At 43.2% G+C, this 19,913-nt stretch overlaps 1 protein-coding gene across 1 annotated transcript in view; it reads left to right on the top strand.

Annotated features, from left to right (window-relative positions):
• Nucleotides 1-19,913, top strand: part of LOC126483783 (tensin) — a 512,889-nt gene that overhangs the window by 72,897 nt on the left and 420,079 nt on the right. The window contains exon 3 of the mRNA XM_050106942.1: nt 6,940-7,089. Within this exon, the coding sequence (XP_049962899.1) occupies nt 6,940-7,089 (150 nt within the window). The remainder of the gene's footprint in view (nt 1-6,939; nt 7,090-19,913) is intronic.

The following is a 19,913-nucleotide window of genomic DNA, read 5'->3' as shown; positions in this document are numbered from 1 at the left end:
AGCCCTTTCTGCGTACCTTAGGGCTCCTCTCGCGCAATTCGAAAGTAAAGATCTATGTACTGACTTCGCAGAAGATCCTAAGAAATTTTGGTCTTATGTCAAAGCGGTAGGTAGATCAAATCATAATGTCCAGACACTCTGTGACCAAAATGTTATTGAAACAGAGGATGACAGACAAAAGGCCGAAATACTACATGTCTTTTTCCAAAGCTGTTTCACAGAGGAAGACTGCACTGTAGTTCCTTCTCTACATTGTCGCACAGATGACAAAATGGTAGATATCGAAATAGACGACAGAGGGATAGAGAAACGATTAAAATCGCTCAAAAGAGGAAAGGCCGCTGGACCTGATGGGATACCAGTTCGATTTTGCACAGAGTACGCGAAGGAACTTGGCCCCCTTCTCGCAGCGGTGCACCGTAGGTCTCTAGAAGAGCGTAGCGTTCCAAAGGATTGGAAGAGGGCACAGGTCATCCCCGTTTTCAAGAAGGGACGTCGAACAGGTGTGCAGAACTATAGACCTATATCTCTAACGTCGATCAGTTGTAGAATTTTGGAAAACGTATTATGTTCGAGTGTAATGACTTTTCTGGAGACTAGAAATCTACTCTGTAGGAATCAGCATGGGTTTCGAAAAAGACTGTCCTGTGAAATCCAGCTCGCGCTATTCGTCCACGAGACTCAGAGGGCCATAGACACGGGTTAACAAGTAGATGCCGTGTTTCTTGACTTCCGCAAGGCGTTCGCACAGTTCCCCACAGTCGTTTAATGAACAAAGTAAGAGCATATGGACTATCAGACCAATTGTGTGCTTGGATTGAAGAGTTCCTAGATAACAGAACGCAGCATGTCATTCTCAATGGAGAGAAGGCTTCCGAAGTAAGAGTGATTTCAGGTGTGCCGCAGGGGAGTGTCGTAGGACCGTTGCTATTCACAATATACATAAATGACCTTGTGGATGACATCGGAAGTTCACTGAGGTTAGCAGGTGATGCTGTGGTGTATCGAGAGGTTGTAAGAATGGAAAATTGTACTGAAATACAGGAGGATCAGCAGCGAATTGACGCATGGTGCAGGGAATGGCAATTGAATCTCAATGTAGACAAGTGTAATGTGCTGCGAATACATAGAAAGATAGACCCCTTATTATTTACCTACAAAATAGCAGGTCAGCAACTGGAAGCAGTTAATTGCACAAATTATCTGGGAGTACGCATTAGGAGTGATTTAAAATGGAATGATCATATAAAGTTGATCGTCGGTAAAGCAGATACCAGGCTGAGATTCATTGGAAGAATCCTAAGGAAATGCAATGCGAAAACAAAGGAAGTAGGTTACAGAACACTTGTTCGCCCACTGCTTGAATACTGCTCAGCAGTGTGGGATCGGTACCAGATACGGTTGATAGAAGAGATAGAGAAGATCCAACGGAGAGCAGCGCGCTTCGTTACAGGATCATTTAGTAATCGCGAAAGCGTTACGGAGATGATAGATAAACACCAGTGGAAGACTCTGCAGGAGAGACGCTCAGTAACTCGGTACGGGCTTTTGTTAAAGTTTCGAGAACATACCTTCACCAAAGAGTCAAGCAGTATATTGCTCCGTCCTACGCATATCTCGCGAAGAAACCATGAGGATAAAATCAGAGATATTAGAGCCCACACGGAAGTATACCGACAATCCTTTCCACGAACAATACGAGACTGGAATAGAAGGGACAACCGATGTACTCAAGGTGCCCTCCGCCACACACCGTGAGGTGGCTTGCGGAGTATGGATGTAGATGTAGATGTAGATTGTGTTGTTGGCTCCCCAGTAATAGTCGTTGACTCTAAACGTGCGTTTACAGGTGCCACTTTTTACTGTAGTATTTGTCTGCAGTAGCGCTTGTGTCAGAAATGGTGCCATGTCACTGCAGTAGACGGCAATTTTTCGGTATGGCCGGGCAATATTGCTAGTGTCGCAGGCTGTTGAAAGAAATAGCCGGTATACTGTCGAGGAGTCGCAGCTGTTGTCCACCAACAGTGGAGAATATTTGGTATTGCAGGGCGGTATCTACTCGTATTTCTGTCCTTGTATGTAAATATTTCCTTCTCGCTCTCATCTTTGTATCCTAATTCTCTCACCGACGGCGCTGCAGTCACTTGTCCGAAGGAAAACAATATCGTTTCAATATCGTTCGAAAATGTGTGCTCGTAAACATAGCCACCTATTTCATCAGTTGTTTGCTGCTGTGAGTTTGCTGTATACAGAAAATGAGAAGTGGACAAACGAGAGAACTAAGAATTTCTTAAATGCAGTTTGTCTGCGACCAGAGCTATAGGACGTCGAATGTAATGTATAATACGATAATACAATCGCAGTCTTACAAAGGACGGTAGAGAAGCTGTTTGCGATCAGCTTGGAATCACATTTGGTGAAAAATACGAAAAATTCTGAAGTCTTCAACCTGTCCCAAATGCGAGGCAAAAAAGTTACACAGAAAGAGAGTAAGCGCAGGTGACTTTTATCCATTAGTTTCACCCTCTCCATCTACATAGATTCCTGTAGGAGGACCGATAGTGTAAAGGGTGATCTGTGCTCGTGAACAAAAATAAAATATAGATAAATATTGTAGTCTTACTTCAAACTTAACTTATTGATATCCATCAGACCTTTTACGAAAGCATCGCAAACTTCTGATACCAAGCGTGTTATCTGTCAATAGCGCACTTTAAAGAGGCACATTAAACTATTGTACAGATTACCGTTAACTAAAAACTTACCTTAGTTTATCAAAAAATGGTTCAAATGGCTCTGAGCACTATGGGACTCAACTTCTGAGGTCATAAGTCCCCTAGAACTTAGAACTACTTAAACCTAAGTTACCTAAGGACATCACACACATCCATGCCCGAGGCAGGATTCGAACCTGCGACCGTAGCGGTCTCGCGGTTCCAGACTGCAGCGCCTAGAACCGCACGGCCACTCCGGCCGGCCTGAGTTTATCGCGAGTCTCTGTTTCAGTGCAAAGTCCCCAACGACAGGAAAAAAAGCGCAAGTGACTCCTGTATAGAAGAAGGGTAGAAGAACGGACATACAGAATTACAGACGAATATCCTAGCTTCGTTTTGCTGTAGCATCCTTGAACGTATTCTCAACATAATAAATTTTCTTTAAACTGATAATATCACGTCCAGGAATCCGCATCGTTTTAGAAGACACCGCTCGTGCGATACTCAGCCTGCCCTTTTCTCATAGGATGTAATGCGAATTATGGATGAAGGTCAAGAGGCAGATTCCGTATTTCTAGATTCCCGGAAAGCGTTTGATACGGTGCCCCACTGCAGACTGTTAAGGAAGATACGAGCATAAGGGTGCGTTCCCAGATATGAGAGTGGTGGCGAAGATTTCTTAAGTAATAGAACCCGAAATGTTGTCCTCGACGGTTCAAATGGCTCTGAGCACTACGGGACTTAACATCTGAAGTCATCAGTCTCTTAGAACTTAGAACTACTTAAACCTAACCAACCTAAGGACATCACACAGATCCATGCCCGAGGCAGGATTCGAACCTGCGACCGTAGCGGTCTCTCTGCAAATCTCCGACAATAGCTTGCAGTCTTGTTTGCTGATGATGCTGTGTTGTACGGTAAGCTGTCGAAATTGAGTGACTGTAGGAGGATACAAGGCTACTTAGACAAAACTTCTAGTTGGTGTGTTAAATTGCAGCTAGCTCTAAATGTCGAAAAATGTAAGTTAATGAAGATGAGCAGCAAAAACAAACCAGTAATGTTCGGATACAGCATTAGTAGTGGTCTGCTTGACACTAACGTGAGAACTGTGGTGACGGCCGGTGTGGCCGAGCGGTTCTAGGTGCTTCAGTCTGGGACCGCGCGGCCGCTACGGTCGCAGGTTCGAATCATACCTCGGGCATGGATGTGTGTGATGTCCTTAGGTTAGTTAGGTTTAAGTAGTTCTAAGTCTAGGGGACTGATGACCTCAGATGTTAAGTCCTATAGTCCTTAGAGCCATTTTAACCTTTTTTTTTTTTTAGTGCTGTGGCCAACGAGAAAGGCATCGAGCACGAAGGAATGCAGGCAGTCCGCAGTGATGTTCACGGAGTCAACTGTTAGCATGGTGCCTACTATCGTTATCACAGATCCTATCGAGCCTCACGTGAATGTCGCTCGTATAGCACTGCCCCTCACTGAGCTGTATCCATTGCTAGGTACATGTTTCGAGCATCCCTCTGCCTCGATGACGGCCATCGACCATCGACTTGTTATACCAAAACACCGACGAGAACAAGTGGCCTTATTTATAAAATTTAGAAAACGTGATTACTTGGGTAGTGTCTGCGCAACCGCAAGAAAAAAAAAACAGACGTTTGTTACAATTATTTTACAGGTCCGTCTTGAGCACACACACACTTTTATACTTTCCTGTTACCAGTTCCGGCTACTGCCATCTACAGATCTATTACAAACCAAAACATTAGTATAACGAACTAAGTTCAATTTGCTGAAGCTAAATCTGTAACAGGCCTGGTACTACAGAAGAAAAATGAAAAATATTTACATGATTAACAGCCATGCATACCAGCAGTACAAACCATAAAATATTCTGGTGTAGGTACCAGCGTCAAATTATAAATGTAGGTACATATTAAGCGCTGGTGGTGACCTGTCTTCGCCAGGTATTTATACAAATGACTGAGGCGAGCAGAGGGCGCTATAGCTAGATTACATGAGTAATCAGTATCACAAATTTAATACTTAAAATGCACTATGTGTACTCATTAATTAAAATTAGTTAACACGGCAAAATAAGTGTCGTTAATTATCTTACAGTTATGGTTTAATAGTTTTGTCATGCTGGAAAATTTCGATTTTATTTTTAAATCTTTTGTACTGGGTTTTACACAATTGTGTGTTTTACTTTGCCAGGCTAGGAGCTTCCCATTATTACTATTCGCAAATTTTACTTGGATTCTAAGTATGGATCTAATTCTACATATTGTATGTCAGTACATGTTTTATTTTCAGACGCTTGTTTTCCCATGTGAAGTAATTTTAATTACTGACGGTGCATACTCCATTTAAAATATTAAATATGCGATACTGACTACTCATGCAACCTAGCTATAGTGACCTCTGCTGGCCTCGGTTGTTTTTGTAGATACTAGACGCATCTAGGCCATCACTAGCACTTAATATGTAACTACGTCTATAATTTGACGTTGATACCTACATCAGAATATTTTATGGTATGTGTCACTGGTATTCATAGCTGTAGCCTAGTAGAGAGTGTCGGAAGTTCCATGCGGCTTTTCGCGGGTGATGCTGTAGTATACAGAGAAGTTGCAGCATTAGAGAACTGCAGCGAAATGCAGGAAGATCTGCAGCGGATAGGCACTTGGTGCAGGGAGTGGCAACTGACCCTTAACATAGACAAATGTAATATACAGCGAATACATAGAAAGAAGGATCCTTTATCGTATGATTATATGATAGCGGAACAGACAATGGTAGCAGTTACTTCTGTAAAATATCTGGGGGTATGCGTCCGCGGAACGATTTCAAGTGGAATGATCATATAAAATTAATTGTTGGTAAGATTCATTGGGAGAGTCCTTAGAAAATGTAGTCCATCAACAAAGGAGGTGGCTTACAAAACATTCGTTCGACCTATACTCTAGTATTGCTCGTCAGTGTGGGATCCGTACCAGATCGGGTTGACGGAGGAGATAGAGAAGATCCAAAGAAGAGTGGCGCATTTCGTCACAGGGTTATTTGGTAAGCGTGATAGCGTTACGGAGATGTTTAGCAAACTCAAGTGGCAGACTCTGCAAGAGAGGCGCTCTGCATCGCGGTGTAGCTTGCTGTCCAGGTTTCGAGAGGGTGCGTTTCTGGATGAGGTATCGAATATATTGCTTCCCCCTACTTATACCTCCCGAGGAGATCACGAATGTAAAATTAGAGAGATTCGAGCGTGCACGGAGGCTTTCCGACAGTCGTTCTTCCCGCGAACCATAAGCGACTGGAACAGGAAAGGGAGGTACTGACAGTGGCACGTAAAGTGCCCTCCGCCACACACCGTTGGGTGGCTTGCGGAGTGTAAATGTAGATGTTAATCATGTTAATATTCTTTTTATTATTCTTATGTAGCACCAAGCTTTTTATAGATTTAGCTTCAGGAAATTGAACTTAGCTGGTTATACCACTGTTTTTGTTTGTAACCGATCTGAAGATGGCAGTAGCCGAAACCGGTAATAGTGCAGCGTAAAAATTCGTCTAATCAAGACGGACCTGTAAAATAAAGTGCCACAAAATGATCACGGACTCATTTTCAGACTGTATGTCTTCAATTGGCAGACGTATCTGTCTGATTGTACCCTCTTTGGTCCACGAAATCAAAAAGGAAACCTTTTGCTTGTTTGTTCTTTCTATAATTTAAATTTGTTTAATTAAGTTCTGAATTTTGGTTTATATTTTAAAGGTAGTTGTGTTAATATGATACTACATGTTTGTAGCGCTCTTCGTACATTCCCACACATTTCTAAAAGGAATGACAGGTGCTAAGCTTGGTCGGGCATAGTAGTGTACATGACGTACATTACATACTGACTTATTCTCTCCTTTCGCACTGTGACTCAGTGAGAGTGTATGTCGATATGTTGAGTTCTTCATTGACGTTGTGGGAGTCTCTTGTGTTTCAGTGTAACTGCTTTCTTTGACAATGCGGAGACGGGCGCTGCAGAGCCCGTGCTCCCGTGCCACGTGGTACATCTACATCTACATCTATACTCCGCGAGCCACCTTACGGTGTGTGGCGGAGGGTACTTATTGTACCATTATCTGATCCCCCCTTCCCTGTTCCATTCACGAATTGTGCGTGGGAAGAACGACTGCTTGTAAGTCTCCGTACTGACGGTGTTGCGCGGTGGTCGTGTTGCAGGGGCGGCAAGGAGAGCGTGGCCGTGGTCCTGGCGGCCTACATGCACTACTCCAACATCTGCGGCAGCGCCGACCAGGCGCTCGACCGCTTCGCCATGGCTCGCTTCCTGCAGGACAAGCTGGGAGACCTCGACCAGCCCTCTCACCGCAGGTAAGTCCGCCGCACCCGCATCTGCGCGGCCGCTCTGCAGGTCACGTCCGAGTGTTCGACAGTGGCTTCACAGAAGCAGTTTCAGACCATTACACTCTCGGGTGGGACATCGGAAAAATGAACCCCTAAATCTTTCTTGCGAGCTCTGATTTCTCTCATTTCGTCACAATAGTCGCTTCTCCCTTGTAAGGGGTCCGTAGGCCCTTACTATAACTTTGCACTCGGCACAGGTCGATAGGGTGAACAACCGATTATGACGTGTTGCGAGAGCGAGTGTCGAGATGCGCCAGAGTGGTTGGCGGGAATTGTGTGTGTGTGTGTGTGTGTGTGTGTGTGTGTGTGTGTGTGTGTGTGGAGGCCATTATTGGAATACAGGGTTTTTAACCGAGAAGGGTGTCACCATCGCCGTGGTTAGACCCCTAAATAATAAATGAATACCGGGAAAGTGATGAAGTATCTTTGTAAAAGTGATCAGTGACGTTACTAGCGCCGATATTTAGTTTTCGCGTCTACCGCGCCGGCCTAACCTTGCATTGCAGTGTTGGATGCAGTGACGGATCAGCGTGTGACGATAATGGCAAATGAAGAAATCCTGTGCTGAGATTAGCCGTAATTAGATATGTATGACGAAGGCAGTGGCTCTCTCCTTTTTGTGTTTTGAGAAGAATATAAGTTCGTCATTAGTAAAACTGTGTTGGTGTTCCTTATTACCTTACATTCACTATTATAGTATTGTACAGGACGAAATGAAAAGTAACAACTTCCGTAGCAGTCAATTCCGATTAGCAGCCCCATTAGGTTCACGGTCATGTTAATAATAAATATTGGGCTGCTATTCGATCAGATCAGGGCAGGATAAAAACGGAGGTGTACACCCTACGTAAGTGGGAGTCAACAATGCATTTTCGCATTCAGAGGAAAAATTCGGCGATTGAAATTGCGTGAAAAGATCTCGCCGCAAGTAAAAACGCCTTTCATTTAACCATTTGACGCCCCAAGACCCTCACTATATCCGTGACACACTGTCCACTATTTCGCTATAATACAAAACGAGTTATCCTTCTTTGAACATTTTCATTGTCCTCCGTCAGTCCTGTCTGGTAAACATCCCGTTCCTCAAGCAGTATTCTAGAAAAGGACGAAAAAGCGGCGCCTGTTTAGTAGAACTGAGGCATGTTCTAAGCGTTCTGCCAATAGAACACAATCCTTGATTCGCCTTGCCCGCAACACTTGCAGTGTGATCGTCCCAGTTTAAGTTGTTGCTAACTGTGATCCATTTCTATGTATATGAATCAGCGATCTTTAAAGTTAACCGGTTTATTACGTGACCGTGACTCAAGGGCTTTTGTTAGTACTTGTCTAGAGAACCTCAAATTTTCTATTTTTTAGCGTCATTTTCTGCGTTCTGCACTCTAAGTCAGTTTTGCAATTCGTTTACATCTTCTAATCTGCTAACAATTTAACAGGGCTGTTCGGATTGTCTCCTGTATCACTTACATAGCAGATGGCCTATAATTCTAGATATCATTTTACCTTCACTATATTAATTCACGTCAGTTACTTTGATCTGTCACCTTTTTGATATGAAATCACAATTCCAATAGCAGAACTGAGATGATACTCCATACGCATGTTGTTTGCTTAGAAACCGCTTCTGAGGAATGATGTCAAAAGTTTAAGGAAAATCAATAAATGTGGAATGAACGTCCTTGTCGATAACAGTCATTAGTTCGTGCTCGTAAAGAACTACTTTCGAATCACAAGCACTTTATTTTCCCACGGCAATGGCCTTTTTTTCCAGCCAGTTTTAAGTGCACAGCTTCCACTAAAATCTTAAATCGTGCGACCTTAGTTTAAAGGTACACCAACAATTTCATTTGAAGTTGGTGAAGGGGAGCACAAACAGCAAGAGATGCTTTTGGAAATATTTTGTTTCATCCCATTATCGGTTTCGGACCTGTGCGCCTATCTTCTCCACGGCTACATTTACGTTACGTGCTTAGCGAAGGTCTTTGTCGAATGATTGTTGCTGTGGTGCACTCTCTGATGTTCAGTTTTTTTTTTTTTTTTTTTTTTTTTTTTTTTTTTTTATATATATATATAGATGGTGAAGCTGCTAGAAACTGGTTTCAGAAATAAAATGAAAGCTTACCAAAAATATTTCACTGAAGATAAAAGAAAAAAAAATTATGATTTAGTGAAACAAGTTGTTAACTTCAGGTGCCTAAGATGTGAAATTACCAGTAATACGACAAGTAATCAACAAATACAAATAAGGATAGATGTTGCAAAAAGAAATGTTCTTAAAGAAGGAGTAGTACCTTTTGTGGTCCATTAAACAAAGAATTAAAGAGAAGATTAGTGAATCGTTTTTAATTTTGACGAAGAATGGAAGATATGAAATAGACATACAAAATAAGAAAAAGCTGTTGTGTTAATCAGATGAATGAGAAAAGACCAATAATAGAAGCAGTTAAGAGGAGAAAAAAATATATAGTGTTAGACACTGTGCAATAAAGAACGCACTACAGGGAATGGTAACTGACAATAGGCCCACAGGAAGGAGGAAACACGGCCTAATTGACGTCAAGATAAGTGCATTATATGCAGTAACGAAAACTGAGAAAATTGTAGAATGCTGACCTTTCTAATGAGCAGAACACATCATCATCATCATCATCAACCGCATTTGTGGCTACTTGCGCTATCCTCAACAACTTTTAACCGAGTACCAGCGACGAAGGTCAGAGAGACCCATCATGAACAATAATTTCATAATAGTATAAAAATTAAATTTCGTTATTGTAAAAGCATAAAATATCAAAAACCGTAACTTTGCAATTAATTTGTGTACAGTAAACAAAAGTTCTTCTTCAGGCACCATTCAGAACATTCATATTCCATTTCACATACTGATCCTGTCAGTGGACAATGGTCAAATCCGAGAAGTTAGATCTAATATGGAGGTTTATTGACAATCATTCAGCCCACGCGTCACTTGCGAATGGGACACGGTATGGGGGATCAGTTAGTGGAACCAGAAGTACCTTGCCCACAACAACATAACGTTGCTTGAGGAGTGTAAATAACAGTTGTGGACGGTCGCTGAAAACTAAATTACTCTCGAAACGTATAGCCCGCTAAAAATAAAATACGAGTAAGAGTGACCAAAAACTGCATACTTGTTAGCAGTTTAACTCACTAAATGGTTAATATTCGTGCCCTTCTACAGATTTAGATAGCAGATAGTATTATGGAACCCCGGCATCCTTCGTAGATCTAATTCTGGTCATAATCTTTCCCAGCATATCAGTTATTTGTATCGCTCACGGATGTCCAGCAGTCATAAACGAAAGACGATAATTCGACAACGTACCTTTCCGTTATCTTCAGATGATACCTGTAGAATGGGAGTCTTTGCTGCATCGCTTCTCCTCCATACTCTTCTCTGTTCCCACCCCATCCCTTCAGCTCAGCCGGCCGGTGTGGCCGTGCGATTCTAGGCGCTTCAGTCTGGAACCGCGTGACCGCTACGGTCGCAGGTTCGAATCCTGCCTCTGGCATGGATATGTGTGATGTCCTTAGGTTAGTTAGGTTCAAGTAGTTCTAAGTTCTAGGGGACTGATGACCACAGATGTAAAGTCCCATAGTGCTCAGAGCCATTTGAACCATTTGAACCTTCAGCTCACTAAGGGCACCGGAGATGGTACATATGACCATCGCGCCCCCCCCCCACCCCCCAAACACACACACACACAACTCCACCCGACGCCGCATGCGGTCAGGAGATAAGGAGTGGGGAGCGATAACAGTAGAAATGAAGCACGATGTAGCGAAGACCATCATTCTACAGGAGTTTCCTGAAAACGACGGCAAGGTACACTGTCGAAATATTGTGCTTCCGGTTGGACACCGAAGCGTAGTACAAATATGCTTCAAATAAATTTTTGCATTTGACGGAATATGTAGATTACTACTTTTGCTTTCTAATTCGTAACAGCGCTTAACTTTTGTTAATGTAACTCCTTTTATACTATTCACCGTTGTCAAAATAGAATAGTTTTTCGTATATAGAATTCATCAGGTAATCAGTGTCGTCTCTATACTGAGCACAGTGGGTGTTGCCTTACAATGTACAGCCCTCTGCAGCTGCAACAGTACTGTAAGTGGCACTAGGGAAAATAAGTACAGCAAATAAAGTAATATCTAGTTGGGAATTTTTAGATTAACAGAGTCCTCTGAGAAGAGGCGAAAATATATTCGCCGAAACGGAAAAAAAATAGTGTCTCTTAAGCAAGTGTTTCTTCGGAATGTGAAAATGAAGAATTCTGCAGTTGCCAACTACCTTACAGCATCCAAATTTTCTATTGTCTTGCTTATATTATTACCCTGAAGACTTCTGGCATGTACAACAGTTACTGGCACGTTGCCGCCGATGTTTAAGCAGTTACTTATCTGAAACGTTTGTGTGAATGCACCGTCAGCATAGAAAGAAGCTAGAAGGTCATTCAAGCTACGATGATAATATTGCCGATGGTGCGTCTGCTTGTTTGTAGCACTGAGAATATTTCTGCGGCCTCCTGCCTGCTCTTTATACGCCAACTCTTGTAACAAAATTTCCAAGAAATATTTCCTAAATTTTTGTTGGCATTATAAATTTCGCCAACATGCATGTATGCTTCATCGAGTGTTAGCGTTACTTGTCGCTATCATGATCTTCAGTCTAAAGAATGGTTTAATACAGCTTACCATGCGAGTCTGTCCTGTACAAATCTCTTCATTTGTGAATAATTACTGTAATCTATGCCTCTTTCTTTTTTACCCCCTAGACGTCTCCTTCCACTAACAATCTCTTCCTTTAGCCAGATTCTACCATACACTCCTTCTTGCCCAATTCGATTCAGTCATTCCTCAGTACTTACACCAATATCCATCATTCTTCTGTAGCACCATATCTCAAAAGCATTTATTATCTTCTTATCGTCCACGTTTCACTTCCATATGGAACTACAATCCTGAAAAATATCTTCAGAAAAGACTTTTTAACGCTTACATAGATATTAGATGGTAACAAATTGCTCTTTTTCATCAATGCTTTTCGTGCTATTGCCAGTCTGTATTTTATATCCTCTATGCTTCTATAATGGTGAGTTATATTGCTACCAGTAGAACTAAACTTATCCACTAAATTTAGCGTCTGATATCCTTACGTAATTCTATCAGTATCGCCTTATTTAATTCGACTATATTCCATTACCTTCGTTTTACTTTTGTTGACATTCATCTTATAACTGCTTTTCAAGACACCATCCCTTCCGTTCAGCTGCTCATCCAAGTCCTACGCCGTCTATGACAAAATTACACTGTCAACAGTAGTCCTCAAAGTTTTAATTTCCTCCCCTTGAACTCTAACTGCATTTCCAAATTTCTCCTCGATTTTCTTCACTGCTTGCTCAATGTACAGAGTGAATAACATCGCGGAGAGGCTACAACCCTGTCTCACTCTCTTGTCAACTACTACTACTACTACTACTACTACTACTACTTTACCATACCCTTCGACCCTTGTAGCTGCAGACCAGTTTCTGTATTAATTGTATATGATTTTTCACTCCCTGTATTTTACCCCTGTAGCATTCAAAAATTCAACGAACCCATCCCTGTCAGCACTGACAAAAGCTTGCACTGAATACACAAATGTTATAAACGTACCTTGCCTTTCTTTAAGCTATCTCATAACCAGTCGAACAGAAATCAGTGACAAACAGGTAGTGTATAACTATCAGTTACATCCCTGAGGATGGCAGGAGGCTTTCGCAACGCATCGACTGAAGCTTAAAAGCGATTTTATGTATAAATATACAGCAGAGGTGCAGAAGAAATTACAAAAACGTGAATTCGCCGACAGCATTTTCCACTTAACATTTCGCATCTGAAGTTCTACAGATTCTTTTCTTTTTTTTAACTTTTAACACCACACGTTGCCGCTACGCTGGCGTGCATCCGCAAGTCGAGTGGAGCCGGCGAATCTTCAGCAGCAAAAGCCAAGGCCGGGCGGCCAGTAAATCTTTTGCAAATACACTCTGTGACTGCGTTCCTCTTTTTGCGCCTTTGCTCGTTATGCGCGGTCACGTCGGCTCTCCTGTGGCTCCAGCTGTTACCATTCCGCTGGAATTCGCCCAGCCCTTCCTCTCTGACGCTACTGAAGCTTGAACAACATCTTTATACTGATGAACTTCTTGCGTCTTTCGACAAAACACATGAAGAATTTTTTGGGCACTGCAGTTGCTCCAAAAAAAAAAAAATACACAAGGAAATGCTCAGTGCTAGAACAAATATATACTATGGAGTGCAAAACGTAAGGACGAAAGTAACTTTTGTATGATGTGTCACTGCCAGGTAACATAGCTCGATGACACTTGGACCTTACATAGATATAACTGCTACAGTATATCACAGAAGGTAACTGAAAGAAAACGCAAGGAGATGAACAGAAATGTCACCTTTATTCAAAGACAATAATCGCACTGAAGTTACGACGATTTACAATTGTCCCCTGGACACTAGAAAATAGACGACATGGTTCTTAATAGGGTTGTGATGACCACGGCCGGAAATGCATTTTCTGCAACGTGCCCCATGCTGACCACAAAGTTCGTAACGAGCTTGTCTGATAGGGCGATTGTCAACTGTTGGATAGTCGTTGGTGCATGCGATTGTGTTGCAGTACATCTCTCCAAAGCATCCCACATGTCCTCGACGGGATTTAAGTCGGGTGTACTAGCTGTTAGCCGAATAACCTATCGTTCCTACAACTCGTCCACCTGCGCTGTTCTAAGCGGTCGCTTATTGTCATCCATAAGTATGAAATCAGGTCCGAATGCACTCCTGAAAAGACGCATTTGAGAAAGGGGTACAGTGTCACAATAATGTTGAACGGGGGGTGTTAATGTTCAAAGATTTCTAGGTCAGTGCGCCCATGAACATTATGCATCCTCACAACATAACACCTGGACCAGCAAAACTATCATGTTCGACAACATTCCTAGGTGCATTACGTGTTCCCACTTCTCAAAAATGGTTCAAATGGCTCTGAGCACTATGAGACTCAACATCTTAGGTCATAAGTCCCCTAGAACTTAGAACTACTTAAACCTAACTAACCTAAGGACATCACACACACCCATGCCCGAGGCAGGATTCGAACCTGCGACCGTAGCAGCCTCGCGGTTCCGGACTGCAGCGCCAGAACCGCACGGCCACCGCGGCCGGCTCCCACTTCTCCCCATGTAAGAGACTGTACTACACTGAGTCAGGTCTTTCAATGTATGGTCCACGTTTAATTGAGCTGTGTTACTTGACAGTGACAGGTCATCCGAAGGCTACTTCCGTTCTTGAGTTTTGCACACCCGTGTAGGAGTGCTTTACGAAGGAAACGAACTTGAAGATAACGTTATGAAAAAGCATATACGCACAAAAATATTCCACCTGCCATGCATGATGTACACTCCTGGAAATGGAAAAAAGAACACATTGACACCGGTGTGTCAGACCCACCATACTTGCTCCGGACACTGCTAGAGGGCTGTACAAGCAATGATCACACGCACGGCACAGCGGACACACCAGGAACCGCGGTGTTGGCCGTCGAATGGCGCTAGCTGCGCAGCATTTGTGCACCGCCGCCGTCAGTGTCAGCCAGTTTGCTGTGGCATACGGAGCTCCATCGCAGTCTTTAACACTGGTAGCATGCCGCGACAGCGTGGACGTGAACCGTATGTGCAGTTGACGGACTTTGAGCGAGGGCGTATAGTGGGCATGCGGGAGGCCGGGTGGACGTACCGCCGAATTGCTCAACACGTGGGGCGTGAGGTCTCCACAGTACATCGATGTTGTCGCCAGTGGTCGGCAGAAGGTGCACGTGCCCGTCGACCTGGGACCGGACCGCAGCGACGCACGGATGCACGCCAAGACCGTAGGATCCTACGCAGTGCCGTAGAGGACCGCACCGCCACTTCCCAGCAAATTAGGGACACTGTTGCTCCTGGGGTATCGGCGAGGACCATTCGAAACCGTCTCCATGAAGCTGGGCTACGGTCCCGCACACCGTTAGGCCGTCTTCCGCTCACGCCCCAACATCGTGCAGCCCGCCTCCAGTGATGTCGCGACAGGCGTGAATGGAGGGACGAATGGAGACGTGTCGTCTTCAGCGATGAGAGTCGCTTCTGCCTTGGTGCCAATGATGATCGTATGCGTGTTTGGCGCCGTGCAGGTGAGCGCCACAATCAGGACTGCATACGACCGAGGCACACAGGGCCAACACCCAGCATCATGGTGTGGGGAGCGATCTCCTACACTGGCCGTACACCACTGGTGATCGTCGAGGGGACACTGAATAGTGCACGGTACATCCAAACCGTCATCGAACCCATCGTTCTACCATTCCTAGACCGGCAAGGGAACTTGCTGTTCCAACAGGACAATGCACGTCCGCATGTATCCCGTGCCACCCAACGTGCTCTAGAAGGTGTAAGTCAACTACCCTGGCCAGCAAGATCTCCGGATCTGTCCCCCATTGAGCATGTTTGGGACTGGATGAAGCGTCGTCTCACGCGGTCTGCACGTCCAGCACGAACGCTGGTCCAACTGAGGCGCCAGGTGGAAATGGCATGGCAAGCCGTTCCACAGGACTACATCCAGCATCTCTACGATCGTCTCCATGGGAGAATAGCAGCCTGCATTGCTGCGAAAGGTGGATATACACTGTACTAGTGCCGACATTGTGCATGCTCTGTTGCCTGTGTCTATGTGCCTGTGGTTCTGTCAGTGTGATCATGTGATGTATCTGACCCCAGGAATGTGTCAATAAAGTTTCCCCTTCCTGGGACAATGAATTCACGGTGTTCTTATTTCAATTTCCAGGAGTGTATGAGACAGATGAAATACCAGCAGACTTTAAGAAGAGTGTATTAACTCGATTTTAGAGATATGAAAAGAAATAACAGGTGTGGAGATTACCGAACACTCAGTTTTGGCCATACTTGCAAAATACTGACACAAATTGTTAAAACAAGAATTGAAACACCTTCACAGATGACATAGATTTTTGATTCTGAAGAGGTGAAGGCCACTAGAGGAAACAGTGACATTGCGAATTATTTTGGAAGATAGAGTGAAGAAAGTAAAACTTACATTTATAGTCTTCGAATATTCAATGAAAGCTTTTTTTTTTCTTTGACAGTATCGAATTGAATACGCTCTTAGAAGTTCCGGATGTAGGTTATATACATCTTGTACAGAAACCAGACTGCAATTGTGAAAGTCTAAGAACTTGAAAGGAATACGTTGCTACAAATGTACGCTGAAGGTTGCATGGTAAGAGTGGCTGCTAATGAAGAGGCGCTGAAACGTATTATGGAGAAGAGAAATGTAGGACAACACCTGACTCAAATAAGGGATCAGCTGACAGGACACACCGAGCCGTCAAGGAAACGTCAGTCTGCTAATGGGGAGTAGTGTTGAGGATAAAAATTGTGGAGGACGACCAAAGATCGATTGCTGTAAGTGGATTCACTCTCTCTCTCTCTCTCTCTCTCTCTCTATCTATCTCTCTCTCTTTCGCTCACTCTCTCTCTCTCTCTCTCTCTCTCTCTCTCTCTCTCTCTCTCTCTCTCTATCTATCTCTCTCTCTTTCGCTCACTCTCTCTCTCTCTCTCTCTCTCTCTCTCTCTCTCTCTCTCTCTCGCGCGTGCGTATCGATTATTTCAGTTTTTCTGTTAAATATCTACCTCAGCTTTCTGCATAAAGGGACTCGAAAAAGATGCTCGATGTATTGATTCAAGTTCTATTTTTGCTACCTCTCCTGCTTTTGGTGTTGCTTTAAAAACTGAATATTCACTGCCTGATAAATGTGAAGCACCCAGAACGGGAGGAAGAAACAAGGCATAAGTTCACTGGTTGAGGGAGTATTTGGTGTTATTTCAGTGATTATAAAATCATCATCATCATCATCTTCCCTTCAGGTATTAGGCAAGAATTGCCCGTTATGGTACTCATCTCTGGCGCAGTCTTCCTCTGTCTCTTCTCCCATGGCACATAATTTCTTGCCTTTAAGGGAAGTCTCTCCCTCTCCATTCTTTGTAGATGTTCTTCTGTAATCTCGAATTTTATCATTGAGGCTAAAGATTTGCAGTTCTTCTCTAATATCTTGATTTTTTTATTCTGTCTTCGCATGTGCAACCTTTAACACCTCTAAGGAATTTCATTTCTTGTGCTTGAATCCGGCTTTCTTGCTTCTTGGTAATCACCCATGTCTCACTTCCATGGAGCAGTATGGAAACTGCAACAGTTTTGTAAAATTTAATTTGCGTGTCTTTCCTGGTTTTGTTTTTTAGGTTCCTGATGGTTGTTCCACATACCCGACTGAATTTACTAAGCTTAATTTTAATATCTCTGTTGTAGCCATATCTCATTTCACATCCGAGGTAACTAAAATGGTTTACTTGCTCTAAAATCTTCTGATCTATCACTATTTTGGTTCTGATTGGTTCTTTCCCCATGAAGGCCATTGTCTTAGTTTTTTCTTTTGAAATTTCCATGTTAAATTTTGCACTTATTTGTTTTAGCAAGTAAATTCGTTTCTGAAGGTCTTCTTCCCTATCTGCAAGGATCACTGCAGCATCAGCATGTAGTAAATTATTTAACAGAGTGTTCCTGTCTAGGTAGATGCCTCTCTGAAATTGTAATTTCCATATATGTATTACTTCATTGATGTAGATGTTAAACACAGTTGGAGAGATGCAGCAGCCTTGTCGTACCCCTTTGTTAGTTGGTACCTCATTAGTTGTTTCACCATTGAGATCTAGAGTGATATTTGTGACTTGGTATAAACTTTTTATGGCATTTACTAGATGCTTCAGATATCCGCGATTCGTCGTTATTTCCCAAAGTTTCTGTATATCGACATTGTCAAAAGCTTTTTTAAAGTCAATAAAAGCAATGTGTGTTTCTTCATTATACTCTCTCCGGTTTTCTATTATTTGCTGTAGATGATAGCTGCATCTATTGTGTAGCGTCCTTTCCTAAAAACCATTTGTTCCTCATGCAGTACTGTTTCTGCTATGTTTTTAAGTCTTATATTTAAAATCTTAGCATACACCTTGTACGTTGAGTCCAGTAAACTTATTCCTCTGTAATTACTGCATAGGTTTTTATCTCCCTTTTAAAAATTGATATCACTGTAGCTGTTTTCCAGTCTTTGGGAATACTCTTCTCCCAACATTCGTTGAAGAGATGTAGCAGTCGTTGGTGTAGCTTCATTTCTCCATATTTTAAAAATTCAGCATTAATACCGTGTTTTCTGTTCCTAAGTGATGTTAGTGTAGATGTTAATTCGTCAGACTGTATTCCATCTAATCCTTTCTCGTCTAGTTGTTCAGTTATTGTGATTATAAAATCAAGTCAAATTTACCAAGAATTTGGCAGTATGAGACCACTTATCACTATGGTGTTACACGACCTCTGGTCTAGATACAGTCACTGACTGGGTTCTCGTGAAGCAAGCTGGCTCACACCTGTTGTACCGGGCCCTTGGTATCCTACATATTGGTGCTGGGATGGAGATGACGTTCAAGCTGGTGTGAGGCATGTTCTGTTGGGGACAGATCTAGGGATACTGATGACCACGTGAGTATCTCAGCAGCACGAAGACAGTTGGTAGAGACACTTACCATGTTGGATCGAGCATTATCCTGTTGAAAAGTGACACGCAGGAGAGGTAGCAAAAGAGGACTCAGAATGTCTGTGGTGTACCATGCTGCGGTCAGAGATGCCTCAGCCACTATCAGCTGTGACTTGTACCCTATGACCTTCCCCCCCCCCCCCCCAATATAATGATTCCAGGAGTAACACCGCTGTAGCTCTCAAAAACACCGGAAGAATTAGACCTCTCTCAAGGTCGCAGACGTACTTGCCTGTGGTCGTCATCCAGACTAGTGCAGAACCGCCATTTATCGCTGAACACAATACCATGCCATTCATCAGTAGCCCAAGCTTCCTCGTCACTGAAGCTCTCAACATGCAGTCGTTTTTGTTGTGTTGTTAACAGCAGCCTAAGCACGGGACAGTAAACTCTAGTCTGGCTCCTGCTAGTCTCCGACCAATGGTGCGAGATGACAAAGAATATTGCAGGTGTCGATGCAAATGGGTTATGACGTGCCTGGGGCACAATATGGCGATTCTCTCTTATGGTGGTCAGATTTGGTCGTCCGGGACCTTGACACGCGTCACGCCTACCCTCATGTTCTCGTGCTGTTCAACTATGTATTACTGTCACATCTAAGGGCCCCACAAATCTGGATACTGCACTTTGGACTAGCCAAATAAATGGAGAGCCACAATGGAGCCCTTTTCAATTTCAGTCACTCGTTGATAACGCTGTCTCATCCGATTATACGACATTTCCGTGTCCTTACATTATCAGGCCTGGTGACAGCACCCAACACGAACACCACAAATGCAGTCTGGTGTTCGTTCTACCTGTCATAGACAACTGGGACTCTAACCGTTTACACACCAACCGATTATGTGTACGGATATAAAGCTACATTGACATCCTAGCGTGACTTCCGGGTGCTTCACCTTTTTCTGTAAGGTAGTGTATTTCTGAGTTTCATGCCCTGTTTGTGACATAATGAATCATCCCGGTCAGTTAGTCAGCAGTTCTACTTTTAATATGTTTGATCCTCTGCATGAAAATTCAGATTTTACTTTTGGTTTCCCGTAACATCATCATGATCAAAGAATAAGTCACTTTGTTGGTTCTG

This window comes from Schistocerca serialis, chromosome 6 (genome assembly GCF_023864345.2).
Source record: "Schistocerca serialis cubense isolate TAMUIC-IGC-003099 chromosome 6, iqSchSeri2.2, whole genome shotgun sequence".
NCBI lineage: Eukaryota > Metazoa > Arthropoda > Insecta > Orthoptera > Acrididae > Schistocerca > Schistocerca serialis.
This window is presented reverse-complemented; position numbering and strand designations above follow the sequence as displayed.